Source organism: Bos mutus, chromosome 18 (genome assembly GCF_027580195.1).
Source record: "Bos mutus isolate GX-2022 chromosome 18, NWIPB_WYAK_1.1, whole genome shotgun sequence".
Taxonomy (NCBI): Eukaryota; Metazoa; Chordata; class Mammalia; order Artiodactyla; family Bovidae; genus Bos; species Bos mutus.
In genome coordinates, this window is record NC_091634.1 from 58,010,739 (window position 1) to 58,034,587 (window position 23,849).

At 43.5% G+C, this 23,849-nt stretch overlaps 1 protein-coding gene across 1 annotated transcript in view; it reads left to right on the top strand.

The window, feature by feature from the left end:
• Nucleotides 1-745: 745 nt before the first annotated feature.
• ADAMTS18 (ADAM metallopeptidase with thrombospondin type 1 motif 18) overlaps nt 746-23,849 on the top strand; it is a 75,533-nt gene continuing 52,429 nt past the window's right edge. Inside the window, exons 1-9 of the mRNA XM_070386886.1 lie at nt 746-1,007; nt 3,561-3,754; nt 4,006-4,089; nt 5,606-5,765; nt 6,614-6,719; nt 8,924-9,061; nt 11,139-11,292; nt 18,706-18,801; nt 21,777-21,925. Of these exons, the coding sequence (XP_070242987.1) occupies nt 746-1,007; nt 3,561-3,754; nt 4,006-4,089; nt 5,606-5,765; nt 6,614-6,719; nt 8,924-9,061; nt 11,139-11,292; nt 18,706-18,801; nt 21,777-21,925 (1,343 nt within the window). The remainder of the gene's footprint in view (nt 1,008-3,560; nt 3,755-4,005; nt 4,090-5,605; nt 5,766-6,613; nt 6,720-8,923; nt 9,062-11,138; nt 11,293-18,705; nt 18,802-21,776; nt 21,926-23,849) is intronic.

The following is a 23,849-nucleotide window of genomic DNA, read 5'->3' on the forward strand; positions in this document are numbered from 1 at the left end:
CAGAGAAGAGAGAGTACAATGCATGTGGGGGGAAGGCAGGGGTGTATTGTGTCTGAAATTTCAGGTACAAAAACATATTGTGCCGTGAACTTGAAAGTGACATTGTGATTGGATGGGCTTGTCCCGGTCTCCTCTTTCTTCCTGATTGAGCTCATCTGTCTGTTCATGTTGGTGTAACCCTTTGGATTCTCCAGACCCTCACTTGAAGATAACCAAGATTTACTCACTCCTCTCTCTCCCATCCTTGGTAGTTCTTTTATTGAGCACTTATGAAGTCAAGATGGAATGTCTTTGTTTTTACTGTCTATACCATAAGCTCTTGGAGGGTGGGGCTGTTTTTAAATACACCACCATGTCCAGTGTTGACTATGGTATCTGCCCTGTCCTAAGTATGGAGAATCCCAGAATGTCACATGACTCAGCCCTTCAGTCCCAAACATCGAGATTAGATGCCTAGAATAGAAGTTAACAGCACTGCCCCACTAAGTAGAGAATTCTAGGTACCAATACTAGCTTTCCTACTTACTGTCTTAGCCTCAGTTTTCACACCTGTGAAACGGGGGTAATAACAGTGGCAGCTGCTCATGGTGCAGATAAAATGATACTGCCCGTGCCCAGTACTTAGGGCGGTGCCTGCACACAGGAAGTTGCTGAAAATCTACACACGCAAAACAGGGATGCAAGGAATCCCTAACGTTTCCTTTGTGTTTGGCTTTTTAGTCAGGCCTCATAAGGACACAAAAAAATGAATTCCTCATCTCGCCATTACCTCAACTCCTGGCCCAGGAACACAACTACAGCTCCCCCGCAGGCCACCATCCTCACGTGCTGTACAAAAGGACTGCGGAGGAGAAGATACGGCGTTGCCACGGCTACCCGAGCTCCGGCCGGAACCCCGCGGGTCACCCCCCAAGTCACACTCCCCACACCTCTTGGAGTCCAGAGAGAGAACAGCATCATGGAAGGTTGCAAAAGCAGCATTTTTGTGGACGACGCAAGAAATGTATGTAAGGAAACCTTTTCTTGTTTTCTTCCTCTCTGGGCCCTCGACGGGTTTTCCCAAGCATCACTGGGTGTGCTGACTTTGCAGGTTAAAACTGGGCTATGCTCAGCCCCCACTGAAGTTAATCTTGGAGATGAGCCAGAAATCACCCCTGTCAGACAAAAACTAGGGGATCCTTTTTTTTTTTTCAGTTAAACTGGAAAGATTTTTTTCCCTCTTTTAATATCTTTTTAATTGTATGTCCCAATATTATTTTAGTTTCTGTATCTTTTCTGTATGAGAAAAGGACCTAGTCTTCCAAATGATGAGAGAGATCAGAGGTGAATTCCCAGGTATGGTTAGGTATTCCTTTTGAAGATTTGAATCTTCCCTGGTGGCTCAGATGGTGAAGAATCTGCCTGCAATGCAAGACACACAGGTTCAATCCCTGGGTCGGGAAGATCCCCTGGAGAAGGGATTGGCAGCCCACTCCAGGATTCTTGCCTGGAGAATTCCATGGACAGAGGAGCCTGGTGGGCTACAGTCCATGGGGTTGCAGAGAGTCAGGCATGACTGAGCAACTAATTCAACAGACTTCCCAGTTAATGAGAACACTGGCACCTGATTGGAGGTGGTGATGGAACATAAGAAGCCTTGGACTTGGCTTGTGACCTGGGCACACTGCATTTTCCATACCAGCAGTGTCCGACAGAAATATAACATCAGCCCCATATGTAATTTTAAATTTTCTAGTAGCCACATTAAAAAATGCCTAAATAGGTAAATTAGCATGAATGATATATTTTATTTAACCCAGTATATACAAAATATCATCTCAGTATGTCATCAATATAACCAATGAAGTACCAATTTAAATGATGTATTTTATATTATTTTTTCATATTAAATTTTAGAAATCCATTTATTTTACACTTAGAGAACAATTCCAAATCAGACAGTAAATTCTCACCAGAAATGCTTAATCTGTATCTAGATTTTATAAAACTTAAAGGTGAGAAGTAGACTTACACAGTCAAATTGTTCCCTATATAAAGTTTTTTAAATAGCTGAATCAAATACTGTCTTTTAAATATAAAATAAAATTAATAAAAATGAAACAAAATTAAAAATCCCATTCCTTCCGTGGCACCAGCTGCATTTCACAGTCTCCGGAGCCGTGAGCAGCGTGTGACTGCGTAGTTGGGCAGGGCGGCTGGGTGGTACCCAGGAGCAGAAGAAGTGGGTGATCACTAGCAGTCGTGAAAGACAGTGTCTAGCACTTGAATTGGTTTCGGGGATTTGGTATTACTGAAATATCCTTTTTAAGGAACATCTATTTGGCGTGAATTTGTAATACTAGTGGTATTAAGGATAGTGATGATATTCATAGTGGCCATGACACATACTTGATATGAAATATAAAAGCTAATCTTTAAAGCAGCTTTATGATTAGATATGATCCTCATTTCATGGATAAGGAAACTGAAACTCAGAGTCATTTATCAAAATGGCCAATTGAGGTTTTAAATTGAGCTCTAAATGATTTGATCATTTCATTTTTCTCTGTGGAGTAATGACTTCACTATAATGACTGTACCAGTTGTTATAGTATTAAATGGATCTGTAGTACATACAGTCCTGAGCTTTCCAAATGCGTTTTTCCTTCCCAGCAACCCTTGAATCTGTCACTGTCCATTAACTAAAGGGATGGTGCCTAATCTAACAGGTACTTTGAGGTCTCTGCTCAGACACTGGCCAATATCCATGCCAGCACCTTATCTATTACAAAGCATTTAATAGAATTTTAAATATCACTTCTGACTATTCTGTTTCCACAGCAACTAAATTAATATTGGGTCAAAGAGTCCTATTGACCACTTATTTTGTACTATATTAAAGTTGGTGTTGATGAAACAAGAATGTGGGCAGCATTCTACAGGATACATATTTGTAAACTTTAGTTAGAAAATAATATACAGCCTGTATATAGAAAAAAAGGAGAAGGGGGCAGCAGAGATGAGATGGTTGGATAGCATCACCAACTCAATGGGCATGACATTGAGCAAATTCTGGGAGATAGTGAAGGACAGGGAAGCCTGGCCTGCTGTAACCTATGGAGTTGCCAAGAGTCAGACATGACTTAGCGACTGAACAAGAACAGCAGCAATACAAAGTGTGATAATGAATTCAGAAGCAAAGGAAAATGTCTGTGTCTGCAGTTTCTAAGCAATAAAATAAAATGAGCATTTTATGTTTTTAAAGATTCTTCCCACAATACTGATTTTTCTTGACCCACTCTTCCAGCTAGAATTGTAGCTTCTTTTCTTTGACTCTTTGGAGAGCACTTTTGAGTTACTCAATCCATTTGTCTGTCCATCCATTGCACCTTCTACTGAAAGAGTCTCTCTTGACCACAGATTAGGTCCAAAGTCCCAGAACAGGTGCAGTGACATCATCTGTCAGGAGATGAGTGAAGTGCTTGTTGCGTGGTCTCCCTCCTCCCCTTGATGAGATGTCTGTCTGTCTCCTCGCTGAGCTCTGCTGACGGCCCTTCCAAATGCTCTTCTGTTCCCTGTAGATGCCCCTAAGCCTCCCACAGAGGACACCTATCTCAGGTTTGATGAATATGGGAGCTCGGGACGGCCCAGAAGGTCAGCTGGCAAGTCACAGAAGGGCCTCAACGTGGAAACCCTTGTGGTAGCAGACAAGAAGATGGTGGAGAAGCATGGCAAGGCCAATGTCACCACGTACATTCTCACGGTCATGAACATGGTACGGAGACAGTCAGGACCCCAGCCCTCTGCCTCCCTGAGACAGCTCAGAGTCGTGGAGTTCCCGTGTGTGAGTTAAATAGCAGATGCAGCCACGTGATTGTATTGAAAGAAATTAAGTTGGAAGGAAATTGCCTTCCTACATAAATATATTTGGTCAAATCAATGCATACTTGCTCATATTCCCTTGCAGTTTTGGAAATTAAAATTTTTTTTTTTTTTTTTTTCTCTGATTTCAATTTGTTTCAACAGGTTTCCAGCCTCTTTAAAGATGGGACCATTGGAAGTGATATAAACATTGTCGTGGTTAGCCTCATTCTTCTGGAACAAGAACCGGTAGGTGCCACACTGCGTTTCTTTTTTCTTCATTCATTCTGCCATTCAGGATACACTTAGCGAACACCTGCTGTGTTGCCACCCCATGGAACTGTCATTAAAAATTCAACTTTGAAAATTTCTAATTACCCTCAAGGAAAGTACAATCCAATAGGGTTGTCTATTTAAATACTAAAACCTCACAAAATGATAATTTATATCTAAACATACAATATATGTGTAGATATACAGTGATATAAAATATGATTAAAAGTGCATCTGTAACATGACTACAAAAATGTAAAATGAATACAAAAAGTAGAAGATAGATATTATAAAATATTATGCAGGCTTCACAAGGAAAGTACATTTGGTAGGAGATTTAAATGTTAGCTGGATTTGGCAAGTTGGAGATTCTGGGTAATTACAAAAGGCTATTTTGAAAATATACTGAAAATAAGTCATCCGAAAATTCTGGTAAAAAGCTTACTGTCTCCCAGCACCACCTTACCTACAGAAAATAAACAAGGGATATTTAACTGGCCTTGGCTTAGTTACAGGGAGATGCAAGCAGAACATATCATCAAGGGTTAACTTGTACAGCACCTCCTGCTTTGTGGTGTTTTGATGTTACAACTGTATTTTCTGAGGTGGGCATTACCAATCTGACTATTTTTTAAGTCCCCTAAGGCTTTTCCTCTTCATCTGTAATGAATGGACAAAGCAGAGAGTCAGAGATGAGGCAAAAATGAATATAATTGCCAGGTCTCTAGTGCTCCTGAGGTTAACAAGGTATCAAATTATTCTTAGAATTTTAGAAAAGAAGAAAAGGTGTATGTTGTTTGGGAGGTACTTCTAATTTACCGCTTATACTGTCCCCAAGGACTCAAAGTCAGCAGCATCCTAATTCACTGATGATTAAGGGTTTTGTCTAAAAACTCTCAACTTGACCCAAGTTAATAGTTCTTAGGAAAAATTTGATTAAAAAATTATTTTAAAAGTAGATCCTTGCTTACCCTTTAGAATATTGTAATTGTTTGTTTCTTCATCCATTCAGCAAGCTTTCAGTTTATTGATTGAGGGACTGTAGCTATGATGTGCTGAGCCCTTTCCTGGAAATTTGGACATAGGAGTAGGCAAGCCATGATCAGTTCTGTCCTCATGCTCAACTGAAGGATCCACTGAACTTTACCCCACTAAGTAATAATTATATTGTAAAAGTAGTAACAGTTCTATAAAGATGGTACCAGTGTGAGATGGACAAAGGTGTTTCTAACTGACGCCAGTGTATTTGTTATAGAAATACAACTGGCCACAAAGCACACTACCAGTGCTCTGCGGTTACTTCCGATATTGTGAACATTTACCTGCAACAGTTTTAAACACCAGTTATGTCCAACCTTAGCTCAAGTGTTTTCCCCTGTTGACCCTTCCCCCAGAAACGTGATGCTTCTGTGTTTGCCTGTACAAATGGAGTGACGCAACATTCTCACGTCTGTCACACATTCACACTTTGGTTTGTGCGGGTTTCCCGTAGGGAGGATTACTGATCAACCATCATGCGGACCAGTCTCTGAATAGTTTCTGTCAGTGGCAGTCTGCCCTCGCTGGAAAGAATGGCAAGAGGCATGACCATGCTATCTTACTCACGGGATTCGATATCTGTTCCTGGAAAAATGAACCATGTGACACTCTAGGTATGATATGAACACATGCTTCATGCACACCCATGTCAGCTAAAAACACAGGCTGGAAACTTTCTGTTGGGTGACTGGCTCTTGGGATTCTTATTAAGGAAACAATCTTTAAATTGTGGAGTAGCCTCATTGTACCCTCTCTGAATATTGTTCTGTTTAATTGAACTCAGTGTGGAATGGGGGCCCCTTTGCTTTATTCCTGTTGTGTTTTTCTTTATTAAACTTTGTGATGATCCTGCAGGCATGAGATCAATTATTGTTTAACTATGCAAGTTGTAGGTTATTCCCTAAGCATCTTGAGTGCAGAGCTGGATAGCTGAAAAGAGCCTGCCTAGTCTCTGTGGCACTCAACTGTGCCCCTAAGTAAGCGTGCTTTTTTAAAAAAGTTATTTGAACTTTGAAGGACTCAGCTGAAAGTATCTTTAAAAAGAAAGTGTTAAGTTCTACTCTTATCTATTTAGAGGGGACAGAGAGACATATACCTTTAGTGTTTTTCTGCAAAAAAAAAAAAAAAAATACAATCATCTTTTTTTTTTCCTCTTTTTATTTTATTTTATTTTATTTAACTTTACAATATTGTATTGGTTTTGCCATATATCAAAATGAATCTGCCACAGGTATACATGTGTTCCCCATCCTGAACCCTCCTCCCTCCTCCTTCCCCATACCATCCCTCTGGGTCGTCCCAGTGCACCAGCCCCAAGCATCCCGTATCGTGCATCGAACCTGCACTGGCGACCCGTTTCATATATGTACAATCATCTTTTAAACTAAAAGTGTGCACAGCATTTGGGCATCGGAAATGATCAGGAATGTTTCCTTTGGGCTTGAAATTGCTGTCTCAACAGGGTTCGCCCCCATCAGTGGGATGTGCAGCAAGTACCGAAGCTGTACCATCAATGAGGACACAGGGCTTGGCCTGGCCTTCACCATCGCTCACGAGTCAGGCCACAAGTAAGTGACCCCTCGATGCACCGCTTTATATGAAAGCCAGCTGGGTGGTTCATTGGCTTTGCTCTAATGATTATTATCGATCTGGGTGGAATAAATATGACACATCTTATATAAGGTTTACGATAGTACTCGACTGTTTGTTTCATTTGTGGAAGTTGTTCAGTCGTGTCTGACTCTTTGAGACCCCTTGGACTGTAGCCCATCAGGCTCCTCTGTCCATGCAGTTCTCCAGGCCAGAATACTGGAGTGGGTAGCCGTTCCCTTCTCCTTGGGATCTTCCAGACCCAGGTCTCCCACATTGCAGGCGGATTCTTTACCATCTGAGCCACCAGGAAAGCCCATGAATACTGGAGTGAGTAGCCTATCTCTTCTCCAGGGATCTTCCCAATCCAGGATTCAAACCAGGGTCTCCTGCAATGCAGGCAGATTCTTTATCTGCTGAGCTACCAGGGAAGATCACACTTGACTGAAAGAAGGGCCCAAACAGAGGCCAGTCATTGTCAAGGCTCTTGTGAACAACATGTGATAACTCCTTAGTATTCCATTGTGTGTGTAAGTGGACTTTGCTGTTGTTGTTCAGACTGTAAGTAACATGGCCTAATAGTTAAATTATGAAGGAAACAAGTCATAAGATTTTGATAAAACTTTTGACATGTACCAAAGAAAATGCATATTATCTTCTGATAGGCTGTCAAATCAAAGTTAGAAAATTAAAAAAATTTAAGTTCAAAATCCAATTCAATTGGATTTCTTATATCCGGAAAACTACACTAAGGTGCTGGTTTAATGACCTTTTCCTCTTAGAGGAATGGCTTTGCTCTCTCCCCACCTTATTCCCATTTCTGTGACTCTTACTCTTTCCTTTGATGCTTTATACATAAATTTCCCTCTGCTTTGGACTTTCACAAATATATTTAGAAAGACTGTCTCCCAAACAAACCCCTTAGCTTCTTGGTTAGGTACAAAGAAGAACTGAACTGGGCAGAGTGGAGCTTGGGAAAATGCTTTCCCTGAGTGTATGTTGAGGTTAATAAATAACTATGTGTGGATCCATCACCTCTAATACCGTGTATTCACACGTGTATGTTGAATCTAGAAAAGTAGCATAGATCTTATTTTTCACAAAGCCGAAATAGACATAGGTGATGTAGAGAACAAATGTATGGACACCAAGGGGGAAGAGGCAGTGGGATGAACTGGGAGACTGAATTGATGTTTACACACCACTGTGGATAAAACAGATAACTAGGGGACCTCTACTCCGTGCTCTATGGTGACCTAAAAGGAAGGAAATCTGAAAAAGAGGGGACATGTGTATACATATAGCTGGTTCAGTTTGCTATACAGTAAATACTAACACAGTATTGTGAAGCAACCAGTAAAAATTAATTAAAAAAAAATTTTTTTAATCCCCGGGTCCCTCACTGATCAGCTCACAGTATACAGCCATCCTGCCATTACTAACCTGATAAATTGAGAGGAATAATGGGTAAGTGGCTGGTTTGTAGACGAGAGTCACAACAGAATCGTTGTTGTTGTTCAGTCATATCCAACTCTTTGCAACCCCATGGACTGCAGCACATCAGGCTTCCCTGTCCCTCACTAACCTCCTGGAGTTTACTCAAACCCATGTCCATTGAGTCGGTGATGCCATCCAACCATCTCATCCTCTGTCAGCTCCTTCTCCTCGCACCTTCAATCTTTCCCAGCATCAAGGTCTTTTCCAAAGAGGAGGCTCTTCGCTTCAGGTAGCCAAAAGTATTGGAGCTTCAGCTTCAGCATCAGTCCTTCCAATGAATATTCAGGGTTGATTTCCTTTAAGATGGACTGGTTGGATCTCCTTGCAGTCCAAGGGACTCTCAAGAGTCTTCTCCAGCACCACAGTTTAAAAGCATCACTTCTTCAGCGCTCAGTCTTCTTTATGGTCCAGCTCTCTTTTCTTTGGAGAAGGAAATGGCAATCCACTCCAGTACTATTGCCTGGAAAATCCCATGGACAGAGGAGCCTGGTAGGCTACAGTCCATGGGGTTGCAAAGAGTCGGACACGACTGAGCAACTTCACTTCACTTCACTTCTCTTTTCTTACAATTCAGTAACTCTGTCCCTCCCTTGGGTTCCCTGATTCTCAGTACATCTTTTTCATCCTCTGCTTATAGTTTGGAAAATGGGTTCACAGAAGCCTTTCTGTTTGCTTTCTGTTTTAGTTTCGGCATGGTTCATGATGGAGAAGGCAACCCCTGCAGGAAAACGGAAGGCAATATCATGTCACCCACGCTGACCGGAAACAATGGTGTGTTTTCATGGTCTTCATGCAGCCGGCAGTACCTCAAGAAATTCCTTAGGTAAGAAGACAAACCGGGGCCAAGGGCATTCCCAGGTTTGGAGGAGTGACTGTGAATGGTGCTCAGTAGACTGAAAACAAATACTTGGAGGGTTGATGATGATGATGATATTGTCATGACTGTGGCTGAAAAAAATACACGGAAGGCCTAATACCGTGTTACACGTTCTCCACGTAATGCCTCAGTCAGTCCTCACGTCAATCCTGTTATTATCCTCATTTTAGAGTTGAGGAAATTGAGTCTTCGGGTGGTTAATAGTGTTACTGAAGGTTCTACAGCTGGTCAGTTGAGGACAAAAGACACACTTAGATCTGTTATGACTCCAAAAGCTGTGCTTAGAACTGTCTCCTCTAAGACATCCAGAGGTTGCTGGGTATATTATCTTTCTATTGTGACTGATTATTTTAATCTAGTCAATCAACTCGGTCATAAGAGTATTAAAAGTACTAAAATAGAGTGTTTGTTTTACAATGAATGGAGCATTGTGGCGATTGACTATTTTGTTTGAAATGGCCAGGAGCTAACTTGGTGTCCAAAAGACATCCAAAGGGCATGATAGCTATGTAAAATTCCTTCAGTAACTCAGAACTCCTAGATTTATTACATTAGTAAAATGTAGGAAGGTAGCACTGTTTGATTTGTATTAAATAATGAGCACCAGCTTGACACTATTTGAAGTTTCCTTTGATTTTATTAAATATAATACATATTTAACCATTTGGACATTATGCAACACTAGAGGCATTAGACATGTATGCATGTATCTCATTTTTTACATGTGTGCAGATGTATCTTGTTAATCTATGTTGATGCACAAGAACACTCAGGTTCTAAAGGCATCTCCTCTTGACCAGGTATTAGGGAAACTAACCAAGTTTCTTTGGGAATTAATACTCTTAATACTTTTTCTTTAACCTGTACCATTGCATATTATTTGCAGATGTTTACAGAATTAGCCATACACACAGGCAAGGATGATTCAGTGGAAGGATGTCAAACCAAATGATGCCCCAAAGGACAGTGAAATATTAACAATGCTTTTGCTATGTGACTTTGTCACATAGGAGAAATTCTTACTAATTTTCAATTTACGGTCTGGGGCCTAAAGTTACCTTTCCTATCTCATGTGAGAATAAAATCAATAAATATGATAAATCAAGGTCAACTTAGTATAAATTGAATTTCTTACTATAAGTTGAATATGATATAGTTAAATTCTTTTGGCTGATGATGACAATAAGGACAAGAAAAGCTAACTTTGAATGCTTCCTGTGCTCTGTTGAGCGTGTTACTTTGTCTTGCTTGATCTGTGAACAACTCTTACAGAAGTCAGATTCTGTTAGTAATCAGATACACAGGAGTTGGTTGTATTGGCTTGGTTGACTAGACCCCCATCTGTCTGACTCCAAAGTCATGTGTAACCACCATGCTGTTTTATCTCTCACTGATACCCTAGTTTAATTAATTTAAGTAAGTGGAGATAAGGTGCATGAAAATCCACCCCATTTGGACTGTGCTTTTTTCCAACACATCCCAGTTCAGTATACTTCGGGGAGATTGTTCTGCTTTGTTCCCATTGTATCCTTTCTCCTGATTTCTTTCAAAAACCTTATTCATTTGTTGCTCATAGAGATTACTGGAGGTAAAATACATCTTTGACCACACCCCATTATCTGTTTAAAACAAACACACACACAGCATGACTTTCAACTTTGTGGAGACAAGTAATTGTCTCTAGTTTATTTTATGACTTTAGTACTCACCACAGAGCAGGCACGCAGTAAAAATTTGTTGAATATTGTTGAATGAGACCGTTGGGGAAAGTTGACGTTCCCCATCTCCTCACAGGCCAAGCTTAACCAGTCAGATAACTGTAACTTCCAGTCCCACGTAAACACTTTGTGGTCCTGTAAATTTCGTTTTCTTAGACAGGACAGGACTCACTCTTAATTTTAAGCACGTGCCTATTGCTTTGCCATGTTACATTTTCCTTTGCGTGAATGCATTCAGAGGTGTAGTGTTCTGTGTGGCGAGATCACAGATAAACATGGGAACTAATAAGGATGTGTTATTGCAGCACACCTCAGGCTGGGTGTCTGGTGGATGAGCCCAAGCAAACAGGACAGTATAAATACCCAGACAAACTGCCAGGACAGATGTACGACGCCGACACGCAGTGCAAGTGGCAGTTTGGGGCCAAAGCCAAGTTATGCGGCCTTGGTCTTGTGAAGGTATGTTTCTTGTGATTCCAAACCTACATTAAGAGTCTAACAGAAGTATAAACATTTGGTTTGCTAAGGCCAAGGGTTAGAGTCTGGGTTACCTCTAAAATGTCATTTGTTTGGCGTGATAATTAAGTGGCAATTTTACTGTCGATGAATTATCCAGACTTATCCCCCGTAGACCGTGCCTGGTTTAAATACCAAATTCCTCCTCTGTAGACAACGATTTTATCACAAGTAGTAAATCTAGATACAATGGCTTTCACCTAATGCTCGTAACTGTTTTTGTTCATTTCATTGTGTTTCATACTCTTTTTTTTAATTAATTAATTTAATTGGAGGATAATTACTTTACAGTATTGTGATGGTTTTTACCATACATCATCGTGAATCAGCCACAGGTATACATGTGTCCCCCCATCCTGAACCCCTCCTCCCACCTCCCTCCCTACCCTATCCCTCTGGGTTGTCCCAGAGGACCAGCTTTGGCTGCCTTACTTCACGCACAGAACTTGCTCTGGTCATCTATTTTATGTATGGTAATGTACATGTTTCAGTGTTATTCTCTTAAATCATCCTACCCTCACCTTTAATGTAATTCATATAAGACCATCACCCCTTCAAAATGCATACATGTACCTTTTACAGTAATATGAACACAATCTTTGGCAGCTAACTTCTTTTGGTATGTAAAAATTCAAAGTCTCTCTTGAGTAATTTTAACAAGATTTTTGTGTGAAGTCTTTCTTTCAAGGAACACTTACCTGTTTTGTAAATAAGTTTGTATCATTTTTTTTAGATTCTGCATATAAGTGATATGATATGATATTTGTCTTTCTCTGACTTACTTCACTTAGTATGATAAACTTCCCAGGTGGTACAGTGTTAAAGAATCTGCCTACCAAATGCAGGAGACCCAAGAGACACGATTCGATCCCTGGGTTGGAAAGATCCCCTGGCGTAGGAAATGGCAATCCACTCTAGTATTCTTGCCTGGAGAATCCCCACGGACAGAGGAGCCTGGTAGGCTACGGTCCATGGGACCACAAAGAGCCAGACATGACTTAGTGGCTAAGCACAGCACAGTACATGATCATCTCTAGGTCGGTCTGTGTTGTTGCAAATGGCACTGTTTCATTCTTTTTTATGGCTAAGTAATATTCCATTGTGTATCCATATACCACATCTTCTTTATCCATTCATCTTTGCTGCACACCTGAAACTAACACAACATTGTTAGTCAACTGCGAAAGTGAAAGTTGCTCGGTCATGTCCAACTCTGCGTCCCCATGGATGATACAGTCAATGGGATGCACCTCTGTCCATGCAGTTCTCCAGGCCAGAATACTGGAGTGGGTAGCCGTTCCCTTCTCCAGGGGATCTTCCCAACCCAGAGATCGAACCCAGGTCTCCCATGTTGCAGGCGGATTCTTTACCAGCTGAGCCACCAGGGAAGCCCAAGAATACTAGAGTGGGTCGTCTATCCCTTCTCCAGGGGCCCTTCCTGACCCAGGAATTGAATCAGGGTGTTAATCAACTATACACCAATATAAATTTAAAATTAAAAAAAGGAAGACGTATCTTTTTATGAAAAAGATACATGGGAAAAAGCAAAAGTCCAGGAGGTAGAAATGGGAGAAACATCCTTCTAATTGGTCAGCAACCATGCCACTGATCATCTCAACATCACTAAAAAGTAGAATCATTTTTAAGCTGGTTGCTTCCTGGTATCCAAAGAGAAATATGGGAATCCTGAGTGTCTGGAGACCTGGAAATTATGGAGATTGGCAGCTGCTCTTCCCATCTCTGTGTCTCTTCCCTCTCCTCCTCTCTCCTGTCTCTTCCTTTTCTCTACCACCATTCCCACCATTGCAGCACCACCACCGCCCATCACCCTGTAGTAACTGCTAAGCAAGCCTCTGCTCCACACACGGCATTCTGCTTAGAGACATATTTCACTGTTTCTCAACCTTCACAAAAGCCTTTTGAAGGGAGAATCATCACCTGCTTTTTAACTGGGGCTCAGAGAATTCCATTTGCCCAAAGCCACCCAACTTCAGAGGTTAAACAAATCTCCTCACCCATACTGATGAGCATGGGTGCTTCCTCCTTGTTAGGTAATACCAGTGTTTCCTAAACTTCAGCATTCACACTCAGTCCTTAGAAACTACTTTTATTGCTGCTACTGCTGCTCAGTCGCTTCAGTCGTGTCCGACTCTGTGCGACCCCAGAGATGGCGGCCCACCAGGCTTCCCCATCCCTGGGATTCTCTAGGCAAGAACACTGGAGTGGGTTGCCATTTCCTTCTCCAATGCATGAAAGTGAAAAGTCAAAGTGAAGTCACTCAGTCGTGTCCGACTCTTCACGACCCCATGGACTGCAGCCTACCAGGCTCCTCCATCCATGGAATTTTCCAGGCAAGAGTACTGGAGTGGGGTGCCATTGCCTTCTCCAGGGGATCTTCTCAAGCCAGGGATCAAATACCACGTCTCTTGTGTCTCCTGCAATGGCAGGCAGATTCCTTATCACTAGCTCTACCTGGGAATCCCATATGTCTGTTATTTTGTTGTTGTTGTTCAGTCACTCAGTCCTGTCCGACTCTTTGTGACCTCGTGAACTGCAGCACGCCAGGCATCCCTGTCCTTCACCATCTCCTGGAGTTTGCTCAAACTCATGTCCATTGAGTTGGTGATGCCATCTAACCATCTCATCCTCTGTCGTCCCCTTTTCCTCCTGCTTTCAGTCTTTCCTACCATCAGGGTCTTTCCTGGTGAGTTAGCTCTTCGCATCAGGTGGCCAAAGTACTGGAGCTTCAGCTTCAGCATCAGTCCTTCTAATGAATATTCAGGATTTACTTCCCTTAGGATTGACTGGGTTGATCTCCTTGCAGTCCAAGGGACTCTCAAGAGTCTTCTCCAACACCACAGTTCAAAAGCATCAATTCTTCAGCACTCAGCTTTCTTTATAGTCCAACTCTCACATCCATACATGACTACTGGAAAAACCATAGATTTGACTAGGCAGACCTTTGTTGGCAAAGTAATGTCTCTGCTTTTTAATATGCTGGTCTGGGTTTGTCATAGCTTTTCTTCCAAGGAGCAAGCATCTTTTAATTTCATGGCTGCAGTCACCATCTGCAGTGATTTGGGGACCCAAGAAAATAAAATTTGTCACTGTTTCCATTGTTTCCCCATCTACTTGCCATGAAGTGGTATATACCATGAAGTTATACCCCAGTAAAAATTATTTTAAAAAGAATTTGACATTGGGAGGAATAAAGAGAAACTTTCTAGTATCTAAATCACAGCTACTTTGTAATCTGCTAAATTTACTACATCACATTTCAACTTCTAGCAACTCTCGCAGGGACTTAGAGTCCAGCTGTGTTGATGAGCTTGTAAGTTTTTCAGGCATTTCCTGGTTCTGTGGCCACAGGTCTTTGTGTGCTTTCCATCCTGAAATGCTGCGTGGCCATGAGGACAAGTATTTCTCTTTTTCATTATTACTATTGTTAAAGATTCAGCTCAAATATTACCTCCGTTTTTCCCCCAAGGAAACTTAAACTCCACTTTCCCTGAGCTCTGTTTTCACCCTTTATGCCACCTTCACAGACTTGTGATACTAATATTTTAACTGTCTGTGTATGTCTCTTGCCTCAGTAGATAGAGTGTCTGCAATGCCTGGCATATACCTGACGTATTAACAGATACTCAGTAACTGCTTATTGGATTTACAATGATAATCAAAGGCCACATATTTCTTGTGGCTGTTCCACATAGCATGTGGGATCTTCGTTCCCTGAACAGGGATCGAACCTGTGTCCTCTTTATTGGGAGCGCGAAGTCTTAACCCCTGGGCCACCAAGGACATCTGATCAGAGCCCACATATTGTTAGCACTCCCGTTTTCAGAACATGGACAATTTTGCCTCTATCTCTTTCTCATCATTCCTCAAGGAAGCAGGAGTAGCTTCTCTTGAGGAGCCAAAGATGACTCTGGGGCTTGGGGCTTGTGCAGCTGATAGGATGGGGTGTCATAAGTGAGCTGTGGAACATGGAACAGATTTGGGGGGACAGCTGGGGAATTGTGTTTTGGTTGTATTAAATTTGAGATGCTTGATAAAGTTGGATTGGCAGAGACCTTTAACCTTTGTGCATCTCATACTTCCCTTAAAGGGGCATCCAATCATTAGAAACAGTAGGAGAAGGTGGGCACCCAGGGACCAGATGGAACAATGGACAGCGCTGAGACTCCTTAAAAATCACATCCAGGCAACACAAGGCCTTTGGGGTCTCCATGCTTATTTTCTTTTTCCCTTAAATTATGACTTAAGACTAAGGAATTATAGATAAGGAAAAGTTAGATGAATAGGCTGAAAAAATAAAAAGAGGTAAGAACAAGAAAGAAAAAAGTGCAAACTCTGATTTCTGTTTCTTTTGAAAGAAAGCTTGCTCTGAAGGCTCTGGGGTCGTCAGAACACGTCATTGGCTATAATTACACTTGACTTCTGTGCTCCACCACAAAAGAAATAACATGTTTGCACAGCCAGTCGTATTTCACTCTGGAATCCCTGTGTTTCTGTGTTTTGCTTGATTTTCCTGGTCTCCTCCAGCTGCCCCTTTTCCTTGGCCCTGTGGCTTGGCGTTGGCCACGGATTGGGGCCTCCGTTGCTTTGGTCCACTCTGGGGCCATTTTGGTGGCTGCCACATTGGCTCTGGGTGTGTGTTATGGCTTGACCTGGGCTGTAAGAGAGAAAGCAGTTTAATTCTGAAAGCCTTTCTCGCTGCAGCTTTGTTTCCATGGTGACCTCCCATCCCTCTGTTTCGTTTTGATAGAGACGGGTTTTTTCCACCTTAACTGGTCCCTCTTGGATTCAGGGTGACCCAGATGGGAATGCACGGAGATGGTAAACTTCATTCGTCTAGTTGGAAGGCTGCCTCACGCTTTCTACTAATGTCAGTGACAGGTCCATTTCCATGGGAAACGTTTCCATGTAGTGTCTTATGAGCTGTGTTGAGATTTGGAAATACTTTGTGCAAGCGTGCTAAATCACTTCAGTCGTGTCCGACTCTTTGTGACCCCACAGACTGTAGCCCGCCAGGCTCCTCTGTCCATGGGATTCTTCAGGCAAGAGTACTGGAATGGTTTGCCATGCCCTCCTCCAGGAGATCTTCTCGACCCAGGGATCAAGAGGTCCTTCCCTTCTCTTTTTAAGAGACACACTATACAACCCACAAGACAAGACTCACTGCCTGCACCTCCTGTTTCCCTATGTTTTCTGTCTAATGGGACACTTTTGTTGTCAAAGATTTCTAAGTATGTTCTTGCCATGTGTTTCTAGCCATGGAATCTCTGTTAACTGGAATGCTTGGAGAATTGGGTGCCTGGTTCATTGAATTTTCAGGGCTCCAACAAGTGACCATAAAAATCATGTTGTTTGTTGTCTTCTCCCTCATTGTTAATTTTCCCCAAAATGGACCTTGGTCACTAGAATGTGGCAAATGAAACAGAATGACTGATGATTCGTGATTTTGACCTTCCATTTATGATGTCATTCTGAAAAGCAAGTTTACCTTTTGAACTGGAAGGAATCTGGTTCAGTCACTTTACTTTATAAATAGACAGTCAAGGGGTAGAGAAGTTGAGAGCTTTTTGACAACCGTTGGTAATGAAAGCAGATCCAGTGCTGTGGTCAAGGACCCAGACTCTGGAATCCGGCCCCTTTGGCACTTACCAGCTTGGTGACTTGACAGCTTGAGAGTGCCAGCATCTTGCTCAGTTCCCTCATCTAAATGAGGTGATATAAGGCAATGGCCCCCAGTCTTTCACGCCACCAGGGACTCGTTTCTTGGAAGACAATCTTTCCATGGAGCAGAGCAGTGGCAATGGCAAGGGAGTGGTTTCAGGATAATTCAAGCACATTGCACTTATTGTGCTCCTGTGAGAATCTAATGTCACCAATGACCTGACGGGAGGCAGAGATCAAGCCGTAATGAGCACGATGGGAGCAGCTGTAAACACAGATGAGGCTTCGCTCACTCACCTGCAGCTCACCTCCTGCTGTGCATCCCAGTTCCTAACAGGCCTGTACTGGTCCATGCCCTGGGGCCTGGGGATCCCAATGTAAAGGACTAGTGTCCACCACTAAATGATGTTAATGACAGTATTCATTACCTGTGGCTGCTGGAATCAGTTTCCATGAACTGATTGAGTTAAAACAGCTCAAATGTATTTTCTTGCAGTTCTGGAGGTAGACTTCTGAAATGCATCACACTGGTCTACAGTCAAGAGTTGGTGAGGTTGTGCTCCTTCTGGAAACTCTAGAAGAGCTGGCATTTTCTTGCCTTCTCCAGCCTCCCAAAGCTGCTTGTATCCCTTGATTCATGGCCTCCTCCTCCCTCTTCAAAAGCCAGCAACACCTCCCTGAGTCCTCCCCACAGTGCCATCTCTCTGGTTCTCTTCTGGCACCCTCTTCTCTGTTTAAGGACCCATGTGATTACCTGGGGTCCATCTGGAAAATCTAAGACCGTCTCCATCTCAAAGGCAATGGATCAACACCATCAATTTTATTTGCAACTTTAATTCTCCTTTGCTGTTATCACCTAGGACAGTCACAGGTTCCTAGAGCTCGGATGTGGTTGTTTGCATGGGGAGAGGGCATCATTCTGCCGAGTACAATCCAGCTTGTTGTTATTTAGTCACTCAGTTGTGTCCGACTCTGCGACCCCATGAACTGTAGCCCGCCAGTCTCCTCGGTCCATGGGATTTCCCAGCCAAGAATACTGGAGTGGGTTGCCATGTCCTTCTCCCATCTTCTGCCATTTCCTTCTCAAGCAAATAAATTAGCTTGAGAGTTAATTTATTTCATCGGTCTGGTATAAGAATGAAGTTGTCCAGATGCTTGAAAGTTATAAAGGTCAAGAAGGCAATGGTCATTACACTTTCATCCTTGGGAATAACCCTTCTGAGGCAAGTGCTGATTTTATCACTTATTCATAGATGAGGAAACCGCCATTTAAAGGGCTTCTATAGCTTGTCCATAGGTCATGCAACCTGGGAAATGCAGAACAAGGCTTTGAATCAGAGTTGCATTAATCCAGTCTTGATCTATTCTACTTTGATGATAATAGTGGTGGTGATGGTGCTATGCTGAATCTCTTAGTTAAAAGTGTCTAAGTTAACTATCGTTACCTCCTAGTCATTACTAAACACATACGGATATACAGATAATGTGGAAATTTCCTGCTTCTACGTTTGCTAGGACGTTTTACTAGTTACTTTGCCACCGCTAACTTCACTTGCCTCTCCTTTCCAGATAACATCCCATTTCAGCCACCCCAAAACAGAATGTGGTGTACAACAGCTTTGGATATTTTCATTTTTATTGTATCATCACACTTACCAGCTCCTTCTTTCCTTTCAGGACATTTGCAAATCCCTTTGGTGCCACCGAGTGGGCCACAGGTGTGAGACCAAGTTCATGCCTGCCGCGGAAGGGACCGTTTGTGGCTTAAGTATGGTAAACTGCATACTTGCTAGTTTTTAGTTCTAGAGACTTAATAACGCAGTGGACCCAAACTACGTGTACCGTGACCTCAGAACGGAATGCTTTGGCTGCATCTATTTTCTGACTTCGCTTTCAATTAACTAGCTATTCTTTAGCAGCTCTTCTCAAACTCATAGCTAATATAGCCGAGTTGGCTCCATTTTTTTTAAGAAGGGTTTTTTCCTTCTGCCTTTGTTTTCCGTTTTTAGATGGAGGCTTGGGCTTAAGTGTTTCTCTTTCAGTGAGCTGGAGGGTTTCATTGTCTGTTTGCTGTTTTAACAATTTATATTTATTTGGCTATGTCAGCTCTTCGCTGTGGCCCACAGAACCACCTCTGGGCCGTGTGGGCTCTTCATCGCAGCACACGGACTCTCTAGTGGTGGTGCTCAGACTCTGCAGTTGCAACACATGGGCTTAGTTGCTCCACAGCATGTGGGATCTTAGTTCCCCAGTCAAGGATTGAACCCATGCCCCCCTGCGTTGCAAGGCGGATTCTTAACCACTGGACCGCTGGGGGAGTCCCTCGACTGTTTGCTTTTTAAACTTAATTCAGTATAGACAAGTCTCAGGAAGCAGGTATTTCCTTCAGTAACAAAGAAAGGACTGCCCCTCCATACAGCACATCTGAGACTCCCCTCCCAGGGCCATCAGTGAGCTTCTGACATGCCCGATAGAGGCATTCTGTCCCTTATAGTAAATTCTCTTAGATTAGAAATACCTAAATGTTCTAATAGTTGTTGTTCAGTTACTAAGTTGTGTTCAACTCTTTGTGACCACATGGACTGCAGCACACCAGGCCTCCCTGACCTTCACCATCTCCCAGAGCTTGGTCAAACTCATGTCCATTGAGTCGGTGATGCCATCCAACCATCTCATCCTCTGTCATCCCCTTCTCTTCCTGTCTTCAATCTTTCCCTGCATCAGGGTCTTTTCCATTGAGCAGGCTTTTTCCATCAAGTGACCAAAGTATTGGAGCTTCAGCATCAGTCCTTCCGGTGAATATTCAGAGTTTATTTCCTTTAGGATTGGCTGGTTTGAGCTCCTTGCTGTCCAAGGGACTCTTCGAGCACCACAATTCAAAAGCATCAATTCTTTGGCACTCAGCCTTCTTAATGGTCCAACTCTCACATCAGTACATGACTACTGGAAAAACCATAGCTTTCACTGTATGGGCCTTTGTCAGCAGAGTGATGTCTCAGCTTTTTAATATGCTGTCTAGGTTTGTCATAACTCCTTCCAAGGAGCAAATGGTCTTTTAATTTCATGGCTGTAGTCACTGTCTGCAGTGATTTTGGAGCCCAAGAAAATAAAATCTGTCACTGCTTCCACTTTTTCCCCATGTATTTATTTGCCATGAAGTGATGGGACTGGATGCCATGATCTTAGTTTTTTGAATGTTGAGTTTTAAACCAGCTTTTTCACTTACTTCCTTCACACTCATCAAGAGGCTCTTTAGTTCCTCTTTACTTTCTGCCATTGGAGCTTAGGCGACTGAGTTTAATCCCAGTCTCTGCTAATTGTGTTGCTAGTTGGGTAGTTTGAGCAAGTTAGTATTTCTTTGCTAAATTTCTCTCACTCAGTTATTCACTGCTTCATGCTTTGTGAGAGTTGTATTAGTTACTGTATCAAGTTTCCCCCACCCTTCTGTGGCATCCTTGTGGACCTATAAGCAACTTCATAAACTGTAGCTGCTTCTGTTATTGTTGTTGGCTGTTGTTACTTTGTCACAACCACTGAGCTTAGCCCAGGAAAATCATATTCCTGGTGGGGAAGGTTCAGATTCATGCTTATGGTTGACAAAATCCTCAAATGACCCATCATCCCCCCTTCAAAGTTCTGAGGCATGCGGTATGATTTCGTGTAAACTCTGAAGTGGCAAGGAATCTGGGGAAAGAGAACTGGGGGAGCTCATAAGCACATGGCAAGGAATTGAGAGGAAGTCCTCTTTTGACCTCGTCCCAATACACTCGCAACCAAGCCTTGCAAACAGCAAACAGCCACGAAGCCAAGGGTGTCACAGGGGAAAAGTGGAGATTTGAAAGTGAAAACCCCCTCCCCTTAATTCTGTAACTGAACCCCCACTCCTCGGTAGAACCTGGCATGATCCAAACCCCAACTCTTTGGATCTCATTGCAGCGGCTTTTAGGCAAGTGTGCAGTCATGCTAAGTCATGCAGAACTTGCTCATAATAAAAGCACCACAGGGGGAAGAAAACCACTCCTTGGGGGCCCCAAGGGACAGAGGGAACCCGCATAACTGGACTGAAGGACAAAGGAGAATACAGATGGAAAGATCTGCACAGAAAACAGCTCTTGAACTTGAGCAGATCACCAGCCCAGGAGAGACCCAGAGCTAGTTTGGAAGGGACACTCTGCCCAAAGTCATCAGCCGGACCTTTCATACAGACGGGGGCAAAGGGTTACCTAGAGGCACAGTTTGCGTGGCCTGAAAGCTACTCGGTTTCATCAGAAATGCTCTTATGGGGATGGTTTGAAATAAAAATGTATGCATAATTATACCTGTCTATCTCATGTGATAATCATCATGATAAATTCTGTGTTCCTGTCTGAAAAACGGATTCCCTTGGAAGGCATGAGCCTGGGGTTCTCTGCACCCCATTGTTTGCAAATGTCATGGCAGGCTCCGTGGGCACATCTGCGCTGCCTCCCTGGGCTCTTGGGTGGACCCTTATCTGCACACGTCACCCGGATGGCTCACAAAGCCTGCCCTACTCAGCCCCCTGGTGACAGATGCCCTTTCCCGTAGATGTCAGCCGTTCAGAATGCACGCGCTGAACACGGGGTACCGGCAGGTGTGGCTAGCAATGCCTTGAGAGCATCTGCAGCCTCCTGTTTGCTGCCAGACGGGTTTTTCCCGTTGTCCCGCAGGTGTCTAACTTCTGCCCACTTTCCCAGCTGGTCTCTGAATGTCACACATTGTTTTCACAGTGGTGTCGGCAAGGCCAGTGTGTCAAGCTGGGGGACCTGGGGCCCCGGCCCATCCACGGCCAGTGGTCCGCCTGGTCGAAGTGGTCAGAGTGTTCCCGAACGTGTGGCGGAGGTGTCAGGTATCAGGAGAGACATTGCAACAACCCCAAGTAAGGCTCCGACAGAAAGTCCGTGTTTGTAAGACGCGAACTTTCAGCCTGCTCCATCTTGCCTATTTGTTTATCTTGCTTATGCCTGTTTTTAAGGGTGGTTTTCTTCTGTCTGGTTAATAGCAATCAACGAGGGTTTTACTGTTTGTATATAAACACTGTGTGCACTTCCCTGGTGGCTCAGTGGTAAAGAACCCACCTGCCCCTGCAGGAGACTCAAGTTCGATCCCTGGGTTGGGGAGATCCCCTAGAGGAAGAAGTGGCAACCCACTCCAGTATTCCTGCCTGGAGAATCCCATGGACAGAGGAGCCTGCTGGGCTACAGTCCCTGCTGCTTAGTCGCTCAGTTGTGTCCAACTCTTTGCAGCCCCATGGACTGCAGCCTGCCAGGCTTCCCTGTCCATGGGATTCTCCAGGCAAGAATACTGGAGTGGCTTGCCATTTCCTATTCCAGGGGATCATCCCAACCCAGGGATCAAACCCATGGCTCTTGTGTCTCCTGCATTGTAGGCGGATTCTTTACCCACTGAGCCACCTGGGGGCTATAGTCCACGGGGTCGCAAAAGAGTCGGACACAGCTTATCTACTAAACAGCAACAAGTGCGCTGGGGGAGGTGAGCTGGGCAGAAACCTGAAAACAGCAAAGGAGTTTATTCTCTGACTGCTGATCACAGATTCCAGTAATGGGGTGGATTACTTTCGGCATCTAAATTAGAGCTGCGTGCCTGGGATACTGTAGAACATAGAAGCTTGGCTGGTGGACGGTGTGTGAGTGCATGCGTGTGTGTGTGAGAAACTGATGACCTGGAGAAAGCATGTGGATTTTTGCCCTGCAGGAATGTACATCAGCACGTGTTGACAGATATGCCTGATTTTTAAAGAGAAACCAGAAATCTGAAAAAAATGTTGTGAAATTTCCTAATTTGTAAAATATCGACCACACATTCAATTTTCTTTAGAAAAATAAAAGGCTGGGAGGACTCATCAAATACCTCTGGGGTGAAACTGGCTCATGGGCACCCTCTGATCTGGTGGCCTTGAGATTCTGAGCTGTCTGTCTCTGTGCAGAGAAGGTGGTGTCATGTTACTTTCCTCGGCCCTAATTCCCCCATGCAGCGTGTGAGATATATGTTTCCTGATGGGTGGCGTGATGTCAAGAGAGCTCAGGACTTGGAAACAGAAAGATGTGACTCCAGATTCTGGGTCCACCACGTATTAATGGCGTCGCTCTGGGAAGGTTGCTTGAACTTGGAGGTTGGGTTAACATATAAGATGGAGATGAGAACACCCACTTCAGATGGTTTGAGGAGATTGGAAATTGTGTCTGTAGAGTTTCTGGCACACTGGGGAGCATCCAGGGGACATTCAGCGAAAGTTCGGAGGTCCACGTGGTTTTTAATTATCTTCATCCTAAACCTGTGGGCTTCCCAGATGGCACTATGGTAAAGAACCTACCTGCCAATGCAGGAGATATAAGAAACCTGGGTTCGATCCCTGGGTTGGGAAGATCCCCTGGAGGAGGAAATGGCAACCCACTCCAGTATTCTTGCCTTGAGAATCCTATGGACAGAGGAACCTGGTGGGCTACAGTCCATGGGGTCACAAAGAGTTGGACATGATTAGGCACAAACACACACATGTCCTAAACTCACCAGGAATACGGGTAACAGAGGGTCAGCCCTCAGAAGCAGTGGGGAGAGGGCTTCCTGATGAAATCAGACATGAGAGAAGGCGATGGAGTGAGAAGAAAGTGATGGGACCTTGGAAAACAGTGGATTTAATTTTCCAGCATGACTTGGTATGGATGTTGAGAACAGAGGCTCTTAGGCCCAGTACCTGAGTTTGCCTCCTACTCCGCCCCTGCCTAGCTGGGTGGCCTTGGACAACTGACTCTCCCTGCCCTGCCCTACGTCCCTCATTTGTA